Source organism: Neophocaena asiaeorientalis, unplaced genomic scaffold (assembly GCF_003031525.2).
Source record: "Neophocaena asiaeorientalis asiaeorientalis breed wild unplaced genomic scaffold, Neophocaena_asiaeorientalis_V1.1 scaffold606, whole genome shotgun sequence".
Classification (NCBI taxonomy): Eukaryota; Metazoa; Chordata; class Mammalia; order Artiodactyla; family Phocoenidae; genus Neophocaena; species Neophocaena asiaeorientalis.
Window position 1 is genome coordinate 9,530,775 of NW_020173687.1, and position 16,681 is coordinate 9,547,455.

Genomic DNA, 16,681 nt, shown 5'->3' on the forward strand with positions numbered 1-16,681 from the left:
GGAAAGCAGCGTCCACCAATAGCAGGAACTTCACCTTATAACTTAGAAATGCTCATCCTCGGCCCTCACCCTAGACGCACTGAGTCAGAAACTCTGGGGTGGGCCCGGCAGTCTCCGTCCTAACAAGCTCTCCAGGTGACTGTGATGCACAAAAAAGTTGGCAGACCCCCGAGCAGGGAGCTTACAGCGATTGATCCCAGTTGTTACTCAGGCACGTGATCACGGTCCTCTTTATTTCATTAGCTGGGCAGGGGACCCGCCCAGCGCTCTGCTGATTTGCCGGGCGCTGACGCTCAGCCGGGGTTCACCCCAAGCCCGCGGCGCCCCGCGCACCCACCCAACTGCAGCCCGACTCGGTCTTCTCTGCAAACCACCCGGGCGACCCGGGGGCGACACGGCTGCCCGGCCACAGTGGGGACCAGACGCCCAGGGCTGCAGGTGCAAAGGCGCCAGAGCCGGGGAGGCCAAACGCGCCGGCCCAGACCGCAGGGGTGTGAGGTGGGCGCCGGCTGCCGCAGTCCGGGGTACGCATCCCTCGCCGCCCGTGGTCGCCCAACCCGCGGAGACGCGTGTGCGCCATCCGGCTCCCGGGGGATTCCGCGGGTGCAGGGCCTCGCGGCCCGGGCATCGGGATTGGACCGCTGCTTCCCCCGGGAGCCGCTGATGCAAAGGCAGGTTGGGGCGGCCGAGCCCGGCCAGCGCCCTCTAGGCAGCGGAAGTGGAGCTTGCTTTACATCCGTCCTCCCCGCCTCGCAGAGTTGGGAGAAGGAAGGCTGGGGGGTGTGGAAAAATAAAAGGAAAAGTCCTTGCACCATGTAGACCCGCGTCCCGCTACCCTGGCACCCCGGCCGGCCGGGGACCTCCCAGTCTGCGGCCATGAACGCGAGCAGCGAGGGCGAGAGCTTCCCGGGCTCGGTGCAAAGTAAGTGCTTTTCCGGGCGCAGCGCGCGCTCCGGGGCCCAGTGCGCGCTCCGGGGCCCGGGCCCAAGCACGTCTGCGACGCAGCTAGCAGGCCCGGGGCCCCGAAATCAGGGTGACGGCCTGGAACCGGCGTCTCGGGGACCGCGGCGGGCGCGCCGTGCGGGAGGCGCCGGAGAGGGCTGGCGGGGGGGCCCCAAGCCGGCGCGGGGGCGGGGGCGTTCTCCAGCCTCCGGAGATCTCTTGGAAGGGAATCGTGGGGGAGGGCGTGCCGTTCAGACAGTCGTCACCCCCTTGGGGCATTCCCCGCCCCCCGGCGGAGTTTGGAGGTAGATTTGGGGTAACCGCGGCAACGCTGATGGGAAAACTTCTGTCTCGGCGGCCCAAAATTCTGGAAGTCTGGGGCTCGGGGACTTTCACGAGGTCTGCCGGCTTACTGCAAAGCCTTTTCCACATTAAAGGTGGAGATCTGAATGGGGAACGGGGCCGTGGTCGTTTTGAGTTTGGGGTTCATTTTAATTTTCTTGTTGAAGACAGCCTTCTTCAAGTCCATGGTTTCGCCCGGAGCATTGTTTCCCGAAGTGTGGACCAGGGACTGAGCGCAAACCGGCCACCTGGGAGCTCGAGCGCTTACTTAAAAAAAGAAAAAAGGAAAAAAAAAAAAAAAGCTCTTTGCGCCCCACCCATCAGGTGGCGGGGTGGGCTTGAGGGGAGGAGGGCGGCCTTATCCTGGGCGATTCTGATGCACATAAAGTTTGAGAACCCCTGGCACCTAGTAAGCGCTTAGCTTGTTAGCTGTTACTGTTTACAAGTTTGGAGACATTGGTTTCCAAACTTGGCTGTGTATTCCATGCATAACTTGTGAAAAGCGCAGATTTCCCGAAACCTCAGCCCGCATTCAGCCCACCACCATTATGACTCAGTATCTCCGAAGTGGGGCTCAGACGTGGCCATATTTAAACAACCCCCCACCCCCGGCCCGCCCCCTTATTCTGATTTGGAGAACTTTGGTTTGGAGAACTTTGCAAAGATAAAGGGATTCTTTTTGTTGGTGATACGCACAAATTGTGCCCGTTGTTTGTTACTGGGTCTCAATTAATACAGATTTTCGGAGGGGATACTTTCAAATTCAAATAGGGCACCTCAGTAATAACCTCACCAGGTGACATGCTGGGGGAGGGGATCCCTGTGCTGGCCTTTTACAAGCACCATCTCATTTAATGCTCATAACCATCATATGAAGCAGAAACTTCTCCCCATTTCTTCCTGGGTATCAGTCCTATTTGATCATTAAGGAATCCTCAGCGATGCAATCACTACATCTCTTGATTCCTTGTCTTCCTCTTAGCTTGGGCACCTTAGTAGCTACAGGAAGGCAGTGTTCCAGAGGAGAAGAAAAGTGTCCATTCCTTCCATCCATTGATTTCGGTGTTTGCAAGATGGCTTATAAAACATTACCATGCTCAGCCCAGAGGATCTCTTCATAGCAAGTCAACCAAATTGTATTTCTGCACAGAGATGTCTTGTCTTGGTTGGAAGGGGGAAATTGGACATAAAGCAAATATTTTATAAATTTTCCAAAAAAGATTATGATGCATGGATGCCAACCATATGTGTACAAAGGTAGTTCTCGTACTGTTTAGACTGGGGAAAATTGGGAATAATATACAAATCTTATAGCTACTGAGAAACTATGAGGCTTGGAAAACATGGAATGATGTGTTGTCATTAAATAATTATTTTATAGAGATTTTAGTGATATAGCACAATGCTTGTGCGATAGCATGTGGGAAAAAGATTAATTTACAATACACTAGGATCTTAAATAATTTTTAACTGAAAATGAATGGAAGAAAATATTTTGTAATGTTCATGGTATGCATGGGTGGGAAGATTGTGAGTGATAGCCCTCCTTGCTTCTTCTCTTCCAAATTTTCTGTTATAAACATGAGTTTCCTTGTAATAAGGCAAAGAAATTTTTAAAAATAAAAAGGTAGTCATATTGGTTAGAGACTTATTAATTGTATTTCTTTATTTAACAAACATTTATATAGCACTTTCTAATATAGTGCCAGGACTGTGGTAAGTGCTTTGCAAATGTTAATACAGTATTAACTCTTTGTATTATTACTATTGTGAAATAACGCCTCTGTCAGTTAGGAATGAATTTTGGTTACAAGTAACAAAACTGAACTATACTGGCCTAATGAGAAGTCTAGAATTGGTTGATTCCAGGGTTGATTCAGGGGATCAGTGAAGTAAGCTTTTGTAGAGATCTTAGCATTTATCTCATGGTTACAGTGTGGCTGCAGAAGGCCCTGGCATCACATCTGCATTCAAGGCCAGAAGAAGAGGTGGACAGTGTTAACCATGTCAGATCCCTCTTTATCATGAAAGCCACACTTTTCCCAAAAGCTCCTCCAGCATTGTGCTGGAGGGGTTCCCAAGTATGTAGTGGACCAACATTATTTAGACTAGTGCTTCTCATAATGGGATAGGGGGTTGGAGTAGTGGGGGCATTAGTTTTCATAATGACTGGGAAGTACGACTACCTTTTAGTTGGGGTAGGAGATGGCTGCTGGTCCTTTGACGTGTAGGGTAGCCCTGCACATTGGAGAACCTTCTCACATAAAATACCACTAGTGCCCCTGTAGGCAATGACCAGGAGCATCACTTGGGTCTGGGTACATTGCTGCTAGGGCAGAACTGGGATTCTGTTTGCAAGAAGAGGGGAATGGAATAGCTATTGGGCCAGCAACTAGCTATGTCTGCCACCATGCCCTTTTTTTTTTTTTTACCATGAATCTGGTTTGTGTTGTAATTTCAAGCTGTTTAGAATTAATCTGTGACTTCCCCTGTGTCCCATGGAGTTCCAGGTGGCACAACAGTGCTGGTTGAGCTGACTCCCGACATCCACATCTGCGGCATCTGCAAGCAGCAGTTTAACAACCTGGACGCCTTTGTAGCTCACAAGCAGAGTGGCTGCCAGCTGACCGGCACGTCTGGGGCGGCGCCCAGCACAGTACAGTTTGTATCAGAGGAAACGGTGCCTGCCACCCAGACTCAGACCACCACACGAACCATCACCTCTGAGACCCAGACGATCACAGGTATGGCTGGGGGATGGGGGAGTCACTTAGAGTTGGCCTGGCTATGTCCCAGATGCCTCCACAGAACTTGTTAAAAATATAGATACTCAGGGCCAACCCTCTAGGGTTGCTGATCCATTATTTTTAACAAGCTCCACTGGGAAGACAGCTGCCCAGCCAGGTTTGGGAACCGCTAGGTTAAAACATTAAGTGGTAGCAGTTATAAACTGTTGTCATGTGGTAAACAAAACAAACAGACAAAAACCAGGTTTCTAAAACAAAAACCTATATACTACGAAAAAAATACTCGCAGGAAATGGTAAAAAGGAAAAGGTGGTAATTTGGGGTGGTGGGAGTATGTGTGTGATTCCTGAATTCGCATTATTTGTCTAAAGGGACAAAAAAAATGTTTAAATTTTTTTTTTTTAGTTTTTAAATCTATAAATAAGCATTGATGCCTCCCCTCCCTTGTGCTACCAACCAGGAAAACAGAAAAGTTCATCCTAGTTCTTGGTTGTGTCCAAAATAAATTGCAAATGAATGTAAAATTTAAATGTGCAGCATGAAACTGCAGAAGTTCTAGAGTAAAAATTATACACACACAGAGACCCAAACACACACACACACACACCCCCCTATACTTATACCTCTATAATCTGCCTTACGGGACCAGACAGATTACTTTAAAAATAGGAAGTAAGCCATTTTTGACATAGTTGGTAGACACACTGCTGGATCCAGTGGGGAAATGGAAAATGTATTTGTTAGCTAAAGGCATTCCAATTTTTAAATTAAAAATTATATTTATTTATTTATTTATTTATTTTTGCGGTATGCGGGCCTCTCACTGTTGGGGCCTCTCCCGTTGCGGGGCACAGGCTCCGGACACGCAGGCTCAGCGGCCATAGCTCGTGGGCCTAGCTGCTCCGCGGCATGTGGGATCTTCCCGGACCGGGGCACGAACCCATGTCCCCTGCATCGGCAGGCGAGCTCTCAACCACTGCGCCACCAGGGAAGCCCCAAAAATTATATTTATTAATACTGTGCCTGCCAAGGAAGACAGGTTGTAGGATTCCTCCCCCAAAAGAAAAAGAATCATGTGATGAGGCTGTAAATAAAGCTACCATTTTTCCAAAGGAAAAACAATGTATAAAAAAATCTAAAGACAACTGGGGAAAAAATAGCAGCGCATGTGTGACTAAGGCCTAATGTCCCTCATATATAAAGAACTCCTAAAATTCAATAAAAGAACCAAGCGGAAAAGTCAGCAAAGGGCAGCAGATGATATTCAAGAGCCACTAAACATAAAAGGATGCTCCATTGCCTTAGTAGTTAAAGAAATGCAAATCAAATACTGCTTTCCTTTACTTTCTGGAGATGTAAATTCACATAAACTGGGCAATTTTGTGATATCTTTCAATCTTTAAACCTTACATTTAAAATCTTCCAAATTTTAAAATGTACAGAAACATGTTTACCCAGTAAGTACACTTCTAGGTATTTATCCTATAAAACTTGATAAACAAATGTACATGGGTATTTGCTTAACTTATATACTGTAAAGAAAATGGAACCTTTGTATGTATATGTCAAGAGGAAATTAGATGAATAAATACCAGAGATGAATAGTGAATAGTAATCTAGTAACTTATTAGATGAATAAATTCAGACAGTGGAATGTGACTTAGCATTGAAAAGAGAAGCTAGATCTCTGTACAGACATAGATTCTCAAGGTAAGTGTAAAAAAGCATATATATGCATACATACATAGTATTATATCCACGGAAAGCTGCTAGAACAGGAATGAAGCGAGTAATGTTAATGAGAGAAGTAAGCTGTGCATAAGGCATTAGGGAATGGTGAGGACTGTGGTAAAGTAGAGAAAGCTGCTCTTTGGATCCAGTCATATTTGGGTTTTTCTGAGAAACTGAAAAATGTAAAACTTCCGAAATTTTAAAACTTTGTTGGCCAAACAGGATACGTCTGTGAGCCTGATTGAGCACACCAACAGCTTCTGACTTGTTCTCAATGTTTTGCAAGCAGTTAATCTGGAGCCGAGGTGTGGAGAACATCTGAAGTGGGGGTACCAACTTTCGCCCTATCAGTTGTACATTGGTGTAGTATCTGAATTTTTCAGCAACAAGCAAAATTTTGTGGTTGTTTCCTTAATGCCCCCAAAATAATGTTTCTGCTGAATTCCTTAAGCATTGAAATATAATTGATCACCTCACAAACTTTAGTAGGATTACCTTGAGGTCTTCCCACTTTCTCCCGAATTTATTTTAATTCTCATTTTAAAGGAAGTCACCAAGAAAATGTTAAAACTGAAAACTACCTTAGAGATGAGCCTGGTACAACCTTCTCATTTTACAGCTGGACAAAGTAATGCTGCAAGTGGGTATGAGGCATGGCCAGGGTCCCACCACAGGTTCAAGACGGTCCTGGGACTTAAGTGCTTTGGCCCTTACCCTCGTGGTCTTCTCCCTGAAGACTCCGTGTTGGGTTCCCTATCCTCAAACACAAACTCCCAGTAACCCCACACACTGGGTGTGAAGCCTGGGACACAAGGCCCCAGCGTGAGGAGACCTCAAGGCCTACACTTTATTGGTGGCCACTGCATCCTTCTGGGTTCCAAGCCTTCGCTTATGCTGTTCCCTCTGCCTAAAATACCTTTCCTGCCTGCCTGACACCAACTCAACCTCAAAACTTTAAGGTTCATGACAGACTGCACACAGAGGATCTGGCTCATCTCAGGACATTCCCCTCCCCTCTGAATTGCAATAGCCTTGATGATGTCCTTTCTGTTTTCCAAATGTGCCACATTTCCTCAAGCCTGGGAGCCTTTGTATGTGTTGTTCCCTCTGCCTGGAACTGACTCAATTCTTATGCGTGTGTCAGAGCTGGGCTTAAAGGCATTTCCTCAAAGAGCCCCTCTTTGACAACACACGTGCATGTGCACGGTTCTCCCAGACCAGGTCAAGTCCCAGCACTTAAATGATTATTTGCAGAACAAACGTCAAGGTCTGTCCCATCGCTGAACCTTAAGCACCATGAAGTCAGGAGCTGCACCCCTCGTGTTCACCGTGGATCCCCGGCACCATATTCTTTGTGGAGTGAATGCACAGTTGCCCAAATCTCACATCTATCAGTGAAGCTGACCCCACACCAAATAACTGCCCCTTCTTTTGTCCTAGTTCTTTGCTCAGAGATGTTCACCCTCCTCTTAGCATTTCCACTACCCTGCCGCCATTCACTCTGGCCATGCCTCAGTTTTGCCAACTGTGCTGTACGCTCAGGCCAGGCCTGGAGCCCTCTTTGTGCCCAGCTCATGGTGGTACCTACTGCACAGAGTTGACAGGAGCTCCAAGCTCCAGAGACGGACTGCTGGACATTTATCCCAGTCCGCCATCCTGGCCTGTGGACAAGTCGCTTACTCTGCTTAATTTTCCTCATCTGTAGAAAGGGGTTACAATGGTTCTTAATACTATTAGGTAGTAGAATTAGGTTCCTAATTCATACCTAATATCATTGGGTTATTGTGAGGACTCTGCAGTAATCCACGTAAAGGACCTGGGACAGTATCTCAATAAACGACCGCTTTTATTCATGCAGAGATTAACACGTGGGGCGAGATTTGCAGGATGCCGAGTCTCTGCCGGATCCAGCTGCTCTCCCTGACTGCGCCTGCATTTCTGCCACAAAACAAGCAGAATCTTGCTTTTTTTCCCTTTCTTTAACACTATTTAGTTTGGTTTTCTGGGCCCGACTTCCCCCAGGTTTGGGCTTCAATGTTGCATAGCCGCAGTTTCCAGACCTACCTATGGACCAGGATCCCAGGGGAGCTTGTTAAAGATACTGGTGCCTGGGCTGCACCTCTGAACCCGAATCGCTGAGGCTTAGGTATCTGCATTTTTAACAAGCACCTGGGGGATTCTGGGCCTCGACCCAGTTGGAGGGTCGCTCACTGCCCTAAGTCACAGTCTGACCCCTCACCCTGGCAGATTCCTCCAGATACCCACACCCAGTTACTGTCCTGGGCAGTTTGTCCCTCTTCAGTCCTTGATTAAACGAAACCCTCCCTCACTCAGCTCATATGTCTTGTCTCAGCCCAGTAATAGTTGGATGTAAAGTAAAGTTTATTCTCTGCTAGCTTTGAAAGCTGCCTACAGTTTGGCAGTTAATTTAAGAACTTTTCTATAAAAGCAGTAAAATTAGATATTGATGCTGGCAAAAAAAATTTAAAAATTAGCACCCTATATGCATTTTCTAAGTTCACGGCTTAAAATCATGGGGCTTTGGAGTCAGGTCCCCAAGTTTGGTCTTGGCTGCACAGGGCCTTAGGAGCTGTGTGACTGATGCAAATTATAATAGCTCTTGGTGTCTCGTTTTTAAAGTGGGGACAAGAATAAATAGAAAGGCCACAGAATTTGGTAGTGAAGAGTCTAAGGTCCTGAGCCAGACTGCCTGGGTTCAAATCCCAGCTACGTCACTTGCTAACCAGGTAACCTTGGGCAGGTGACTTAGGGTTTCAGTGTCTTCGTTTCCCCAGCTGTAAAATGGAAGTAATGCTGGTTCTCAGCTCAGAGGGTCCCAGCCGGGCTGCCATGGGCGCCTACATGGAAGACACTTAGAGCTGTCAGGGTTAGCTCCCATTACTTACCCAATCAGGGGCTGTGAAAATTAAATGAAACAGCACACGGAAAATTTTGCACAGGGCCTGGCTCATGGCAAGCCCCCAGCCAATATGAGTTGAATTATCACTGGACCTAGAATGATCTTTCCCACCTCTTCTGCTTCATTCCCACTTTTTTAGGTCCCAGGTTAAAAGTCACCTCCACCTAGAAGCTATCTATGATTTCTCCCTCCCCCCCACCCCCCCCACCCCTAAGGTTAGGTTCGTCACTGCTTCCTCACCTAATACATATCACAGTTGCAATTAATTTGTTATTTCGTAACAAGCAGTCTTTAGCCAGAAAAGTAAATTCAGGTGCTCCTGGGGGTCAGGCAGTGGCAGCAAATGCAACAGCGGATCCACTGTGATGGAGAGTGGGCAGGCCTTTGGACAATAAGCAGAGGAGGAGGAAAGCAGCCCCTGAGAGCCAGGAAGCAGCATCAGCTGGGCCTTGGTGTTGCTGGGAGCTGGGCTGACTCTTGCTGGTGGGTCGTTCTGTTCTCCTGGTGAACGCAAACAGGTTCACAGAATGTCTGCAGGAGACAGGGCCACTCTGATCGTGGTGGGACAGGATGAAGACAGAACCCCTCTGTCATCATACCTGACCCACGGAATACCAGACATCCCCTCCTCCCCCACTGAGCTGAGTGACACTGCTGCTTTACCTACTACGGCTTTACCTTCTGTGCTTCTCAGTAATAGTCGCTAAGATACCAAATCATAGACCCGTCCCCACCTCCTGACAGCCTCCAATGCAGGCTTCCGTGAACTGTCCCCCCAGAATCATCTAACATGAGCCCCAAACCTCTAATACTCTTTAGGTCCTTTCTAACACCCTCTTACTGAGACCCTCCACGGCTTGCGTGGTATGAGGTTTCCTTCTTATAATGACTAATCAACCTATCCAACTACAGGTGTGTCCCTGGTGGTCTTTGGCCAGAGGTCATTGACCTAGGGAAACCCACCTAGTTGATTTTGAAAGCCTTAAAAAAAAAATTCTGAAGGCTCAGTTTGGCCTGTGGGCCCCCAACTAGTAGTTTAATATCTAGTTTCCTAGACTGTAAATCCCCCTGGAGCAGGAAGTAATCAGTCTTGTTTTCCTGCCACCCAGCACCAGGCCTGGCACATCCTAGGCACTCAATAAAACAGTTACCAAGTGAATGCAGGAAAGGGCAGCTATAAGGATTAACTTCATTAAATGTGCATGAAGTTCATGGCGTGGCACCTGCCCCATCATCAGGGCCCAGTGAGGGCAGCTCTGGGACTGTCGTGTGCCAGATGCTGGAGCCGAGATAATGGAGATGCTTCCCTTGGAGAATTCCAAGCTCATCAGGGAGGGGAGGAGAATTTAGTTGTAAGACATACAAACCCAGCCATCTGTGACAAGTACAGCCTTGTGCAGAGAGTTCATGGAGTAGATTGGTCCCAATGGGGAAAGCCAAGGGAAGAAATGATGAGTGAGATCAAATGTATAATAGGCCTTGAAAATCTCACCTGCCTTGGGGAGGAAGATGGCGGGGTGGGGGGGCATTTCCTCCTGGTGGTCTGGAGGTGGAGAAGCTGATCTTGCTTCTGAAGGTGAGATCTGATAACAGTGGCAGGAGGTGACACGGGGAGTATGGGGTAGCAGCCCTGCTTTGATCTGGCCTTTATTGTGAAGAAGCTGGGGAGCCGTTGAAGGTTGCCGAGCATGTGAGTAATTAGTAAGGCAAACGATGTAATGATTTGCCGGGAGAATCTGGCAATAATAATAATAGCTAATTCTCATGTACTGCTCATTATGTGCCATGTACTTTTTTTTTTTTAATACTTAGCCGCGTTGGGTCTTCATTGCTGCACGTGGGCTTTTTCTAGTTGCAACGAACGGGGGTACTCTTCGTTTTGGTGCACGGGCTTCTCATCATGGTGGCTTCTCTTGTTGCCGAGCACAGGCTCTAGGCTCGTGGGCTTCAGTAGTTGTGGCTCACGGGCTCTAGAGCGCAGGCTCAGTAGTTGTGGTGCACGGGCTTCGTTGCTCCACGGCATGTGGGAACTTCCCAGACCAGGGCTTGAACCCGTGTCCTCTGCATTGGCAGGCGGATTCTTAACCCCTGCACCACCAGGGAAGCCCACCATGTACTTTTTAAGTACTCTATATATGAAGTAGTTTTTCACGACTTAAATTGTTATGAATTTAAATTTAACATTTCATTTTAAAAATTAACTTTTCACAACATAAATTAGGTACTAAGAATTATTATCCCCATTTTACCCGTAATGAACTAAAGCACAGAGGAATTAAATAACTTGACCAAGGTGACAGAGCCAGAAAGGGGCAGAACGGGGCCTGAAAGCCAGGCTCCCTGGCCAAGGAATCTGCACTTGACCGCACCACATCACCCCTTAGGAAAGTCCTCATCGCAGTGTTTCTCAAAAGAACCACATGGAGCTTTGGTGAAAAATGCAGACACCCAGCCCCCTCCCTTAAGCGTACCATCTGGGTGGGTCTGAGCAGGGTCCTGGGAATCTGGACCAGCCAGTGAGGGCTTGGGTCAGTTCAGATGCTTTCAGTTGCTCTTAACAGCACTAAACTACAAGAGGGCTGGATTGTAAAACATTCCTTACCTCAGGACAAGAACGGCGGGGTCTTTGCATCTTCTTGCTGTCCTTGGCAGTAGTCCTCCTCGTGGCCACAAGGGGGCTGCTGCTGCTGCTTTCAGCCTCAGGTCTTCACTCAGCCCTGCCCATGGATGGGGAAAGGGGCGGCTTCGCTTTACCAGAGAGGAAATGCTTCTCCAGAAATTCTAGATCCCATTGGCTAAGATGCCCCGTTCCACTGTCTTGGAAGAAGCCAGGCCAGCAAGGGACAAGGAGGAGGGGCTTAGCGGTGGAATCCAATCCCAAGGCCCCTCTGGACAGCCACAATCCTGCCACTACCCTGTTAGAATAGTCTAGAGCAGGAGTTCTCAAAGCTGGTATGCAGAAGAATTACATGGAAAACTTGTTAAAAATCAGCTATAAATATACCCAGACTATACCTAGATCTCGGCATCAGAATCTTTGGTACATGATCAATTTTGAGAACCACTGGACCAGGAGGAGAAAGACAAGAAAGGATGGAAATCTTTCAGTGGCAGTGTCAGGCACTTCTTTTTTCAGAATGGAAGTCCATGTCAAGCCGCATATCTTCGCCCCAATTCCTAATTCCAGGGCAAGGGGGTCTGATTGGTCCAGCGTTTGTGCAGGTGTCTGCTTCCAAACCAATCGGCTGCGGCAGAGAGAGGGGGTGAGGGTCACCCTTGGGACGGGGGACAGATGGGCTGATGTGCTGGGGCAGGTGTGGACCACATTCAGGAAAACCCTTTGGAAGAACATGAGAAGACTTTTCCTTACAGAGAGAGGTGGATTTTTCTCCCAGCAGGTGAATTCTGAGTTTGCATTTGAATCAAGACCCCTAAGTGTGAGTCCTAATAAGCATGGCCTATACTGGAAGAAACAGGAACAAACAAACGATAGATCTGACGATATGACAATGAAGCAATTTCCTTAATCTGTAAAGATCGGGTCTTCCCTGGTGACTTAGTGGATAAGAATCGACCTGCCAATGCAGGGGACATGGGTTTGATCCCTGGTCCAGGAAGATCCCACGTGCCGTGGAGTGACTAAGCCCGTGTGCCACAACTACTGAGCCTGTGCTCTAGAGCCCGCGAGCCACAACTACTGAGCCTGCACACCACAACTCCTGAGCCTGCCCTCCAGAGCCCACGTATTGCAACTACTGAGCCCACAAGCTACAACTACTGAAGCCCGCATACCTAGAGCCCGTGCTCCGCAACAAGAGAAGCCACCACAATGAGAAGCCCGCGCACTGCAACGAAGAGTAGCCCCCGCTCACCGCAACTAGAGGAAGCCCACGCGCAGCAGTGAAGACCCAACGCAGCCATAAATAAATAAATAAATCTGTAAAGATCATTTACAAGTCAATGAGAAAAACGTAAAAATTCAATAGAAAAAAAAGAGCTAATAGCGTGAATAGGCAGTTCATAAAGAGGGTATATGAATGAACAAAATATGGTGGAAAAGAGATTCATCTTCACCAATTATTAATGAAACGCAAATTAAACTAAAATGATCTCATTTTGTCCTGTCAAATAGTCTCTGTGATAGCCAAGGTGAAGGGGAGAATGTACATTGATTTAGATTTTCTGGAAGGATCTCATAATTATGAATCACCAAGCAATAAAACGACCCTTCCATTTTGACCCGGTTCTTCAGCTCACAGGAAGGTATCCAGAGAAGCTAGAGATAAGTTAAAGTTTTTGGATAGGTATTATTTATAAAGGTAAACACCTAAAAACCAACTCATTGTCCAAAACGGGGGAATGGTCAATTTCACTGTGACAACCAACATGATGGCGTATTATGTAGCCATAAGAAATTGTGTTTTGGGTGGATGATAACGTGGCAGAATGCTTCCACATAGCAAAATTGTTTAATAAAATTGCTTAATTGTTTAATAAAAAAGAAAAGAATACAAAACAATTTAAGCCATGACCCCAGTTTTATACTTTTAAAATCTATATAGAAAGGCTACGTTAGCCGTTTGGTCCATCATTAATTCAACCAATATTCTCTGAGCCCCTGCACTGCCAGCGTCTGTGTGAGGTTCTGGGAAACAGTGATGGAGAGAAACAGATGTTGTCCTCACCTGGCTCATCCAACCAAAGGAGGAGAGGATGGTCATTAAATACTTTCCCAAATAACTGTTTAATTACAGTAGAGATAAGTACTTTGGGGAAAAAGTACAGTATTTAATGAGCATATTATGCAAGGGGGTATACTGCCAGCACTGGGCAGGTTTTCTTCTCTATACTTTTCTGTACTCCCTAGATTTTCTACCATTGGTGTTTACTTTTGTTCTGAAAAAATAATACATTTTTAATTTTAAAAAAGAGAAAAGGTTTTAAAAAATGGAGTTTTTAAGTCGAAGAAGAGAAGCGAGAAGCAAAGTGGCTTGGGAGACGTGGAATCTTCAGCTATTTGAAGAACAGTTTTGTGGGAGGAGCTACAGTTGGCCCATGTGAGCCCAGCGGGTCTAAGACACCAGTGGGTCCTAACCACAGAGAGATTTTGGTTCCCTGTGAAATTCATGTGACATTCTTACTTTTTAAGCAACAACATGAGTGAATAACTGAACACCCAAGGTGCTCCTGCTACAGACCAGGACTGCATAGAACAAACCACGCGTTTCAGATGTGCACCTGGGCACCCGGGCAAGCCAGGGAGAGCCCCGGGGGCAAAAACAAAACTAAAGGCCGGCGTGAGGCTGTGAGCTGCTGGGGGTTGTTGGGGGAGGGCTGGGGGAGCTGATCTCACTAAGCACTGGACTTGATTATAAGAGCCATTGAGAACATTCTCCCCTGGGGATAGGTCACGCCTCTGCTGGAAGCAGTTCTCCCCTCAGCAGATCTGGGTGCTTGGGGTTGACCCTGCTGCCTTCACTTCCGCTGGACACTCAGATTCCCCAAGGCCACTGCCACTGTTTATGCCAAATCTGAAGACAGACAAGGGACCCCCCCCACCACCAAATGATCCCTCCATTTGGGTGCCTGACTCCCTATGCTTCCTGCCGCCTCCCCCAAGACACCAAAAGCACAGGCAACAAAGGCAAAAATGGGCACGTGGGACTGCATCGAACTTCTGTACATCTAAGGAAACAACCAGCAGAACGTAAAGGCAACCTACTGGATGGGAGAAAATATTTGCAAACCATATATCTGAGAAGGGGTTACTATCCAGAATACTCTCGTGTTTCCCCTTTGCCGTGACTCACCACGAGAGGGATGCTAAGGCTTACGGTGGAGGGGCAGGTGGACAGTTAGGGGACGAAGCCCCATCGATCTCCCTGGAGGGCGGGAATCCCAGGCTCAGGATCATTCAGGACCCAGCACTTAACCTCCCCAGGAGGGTTACGGACTCCACAGCTGAGCTGAGCCGTAGGGAGGGCCTGGCCACTGTCACAACCCCTCCCCACCCCAGCGTCTTCCAGCCTTTTTTGTTCAAAAAGTGGTAGAGCAGGAAGTTGGGAAGTCATGGTAGCATGAACAGCCATCCTAGTTTTAGCACTGAAGGTCCTGTATCCCGGGGAAGCCTCAGCCCTAGGCAAACGAAGGCAGTTGGTGTCCCTGAGTCTTGATCATATTCCTGTTGAAAGTTTGGTGCCCAGTTCTGCCCAAGTGTAGTAACTCACATTTATTAAGACTCAGCTGTGGACATATCCTGTGCTACTGACACTCTCATGAAACTTTGCAATAACCTTATGAAGTGGGCACAGTGATTATCCCCACTTACAGGCGAGGAAACGGAGGCTCAAAGAAGTCACGTGACTGGCCTGAGGTCCCACACCTAGGAAGTAGCTGAACCTAGACTTTTATCAGTTCAAAGATACATTGTAACATCTGAAATGGGGGTGCACCTTGGAATCAAGGAGATCGCTGCCAGCCAAGAGGCAGTCACCAAAAAATTGTCTTTGCGCGCTGGTAAACAACCTTGATTGCATTGTCATTGATCACTTTTTTGGTCACTTTGGCAGAGTTGTGTGCGTTTTTTGGCGCTACATTTGTTGGGTTTAATTGCTGTTTGGAATGTCTTCTGCGATATTGCAGGATGATTCAGATAGAAGATGAAAAGTAACTGTGCCCAGAAATACCTGGAAACAGTAGCAGCGGGTCAATTTGATATTAATGAAGCGAATATTTGTTGTTGGAGGAACAACTGTAGTTTTTGCAAAGCAACAACCAAGAAAGATGGAGTCCCTCAAATAGACAAAGCTGGGTTAAGGTTCGCTGCTGAGATGCCTGGAAAAGGATCCCTTACACCAGTGGTTCTCAAACTTGAGCATGTATCGGAATCACGTGGGCAGCTTGTTAGAACTGATTGCTGGGTCCACCTGAGAGTTCCTCATTCAGTAGGTGGGGGTGGGGCCCGAGAATTGCCTCTGTAGCGAGTTCCTAGGTAAGTCCGGTGCTGCTGGCTGGGGACTGTGCTTTGAGAACCAAGCAGAGCAGAGGAAGCAGGAGCAGTAGCTAATCCCGCAGAGTAGATGAAACATCTCAACAAGAGGCGGGTGTGGTTGGTTAATGCATCAGAGAGACTCGGTGTGAAGATGGAACATCAGTTTGTCAGACTCTTTCGGCCAGCTTTAAACAAAAGCCACTTCCCCCGACATATTTCAATTGAGGAAAACGGAAACCATGATTTTGCTCAAATACCAAATACTGATAGAACCCAGCTATTCTTTGACATGCACTGGAATGAAGTTGTCATTGCCAAAGGTGCCCAAGGAGTACAGGTAAGGAACCTGAGTTTCCTATCAAGTATCCAAAGAAATCTAAAAGAATTCATTCAATGAATACTATAAAATGTCTAAGGAATATCTATATGTATATAAATACCTAAGGAATATGAAAACATTGCATTATGATGTGTTGAATAGGCAACTTTTAAAAATTTATTGTGTGTAAAACAATGCTGCATCTTACAGTCTATAACATCTTAGATTCAAAGAAAGATGATGTTTGTTTTAAGAGAAACTGTAATTAACACCTCAAACCTGTGGAGGGAGTATTACTGCTTCAGGCAAAGCCAAAATAAGGAGTAATGTCAGGCCCGTGTTGATTTAAAGAAGTGTACTCTGTAAGTACAATGGCAGAAATGTCAAAGATGGTGCATCAGTGACTGAGGTTTGGAAACAATATGACGTTGGCTCTCAAAGCCATCATTAGGGCCTCTCAGCCTGACAAGTTCATCTAATGAACGAGCCCCATGGTTGTATTTACTCCTATTTGAAGCCAAATCTCCATGTGACGATCACATGTAATAAAGGAAGAAAGAAAATACATATTCCCAAACCATAAATTTAATTAACAAAGTAGTCAAAAGAACTATAATTGAAAAAAAGAAATTTGAGACTGCCTATTTTTCCTGTTATAATGACAAGGTTAAAGACAAAGATGATAAAGA

At 46.9% G+C, this 16,681-nt stretch overlaps 1 protein-coding gene across 4 annotated transcripts in view; it reads left to right on the forward strand.

Annotated features, from left to right (window-relative positions):
- The first annotated feature begins 415 nt into the window (after window positions 1-415).
- The window catches only part of ZFP64 (ZFP64 zinc finger protein), an 80,090-nt gene continuing 63,824 nt past the window's right edge, over window positions 416-16,681 (forward strand). For 2 of the 4 annotated variants that reach the window (XM_024750398.1, XM_024750396.1), the window contains exons 1-2: window positions 541-922; window positions 3,789-4,028. In XM_024750398.1, the coding sequence (XP_024606166.1) occupies window positions 877-922; window positions 3,789-4,028 (286 nt within the window). In that variant the 5' untranslated portion in view covers window positions 541-876. The other 2 variants (XM_024750399.1, XM_024750397.1) reach the window with 2 other exon arrangements.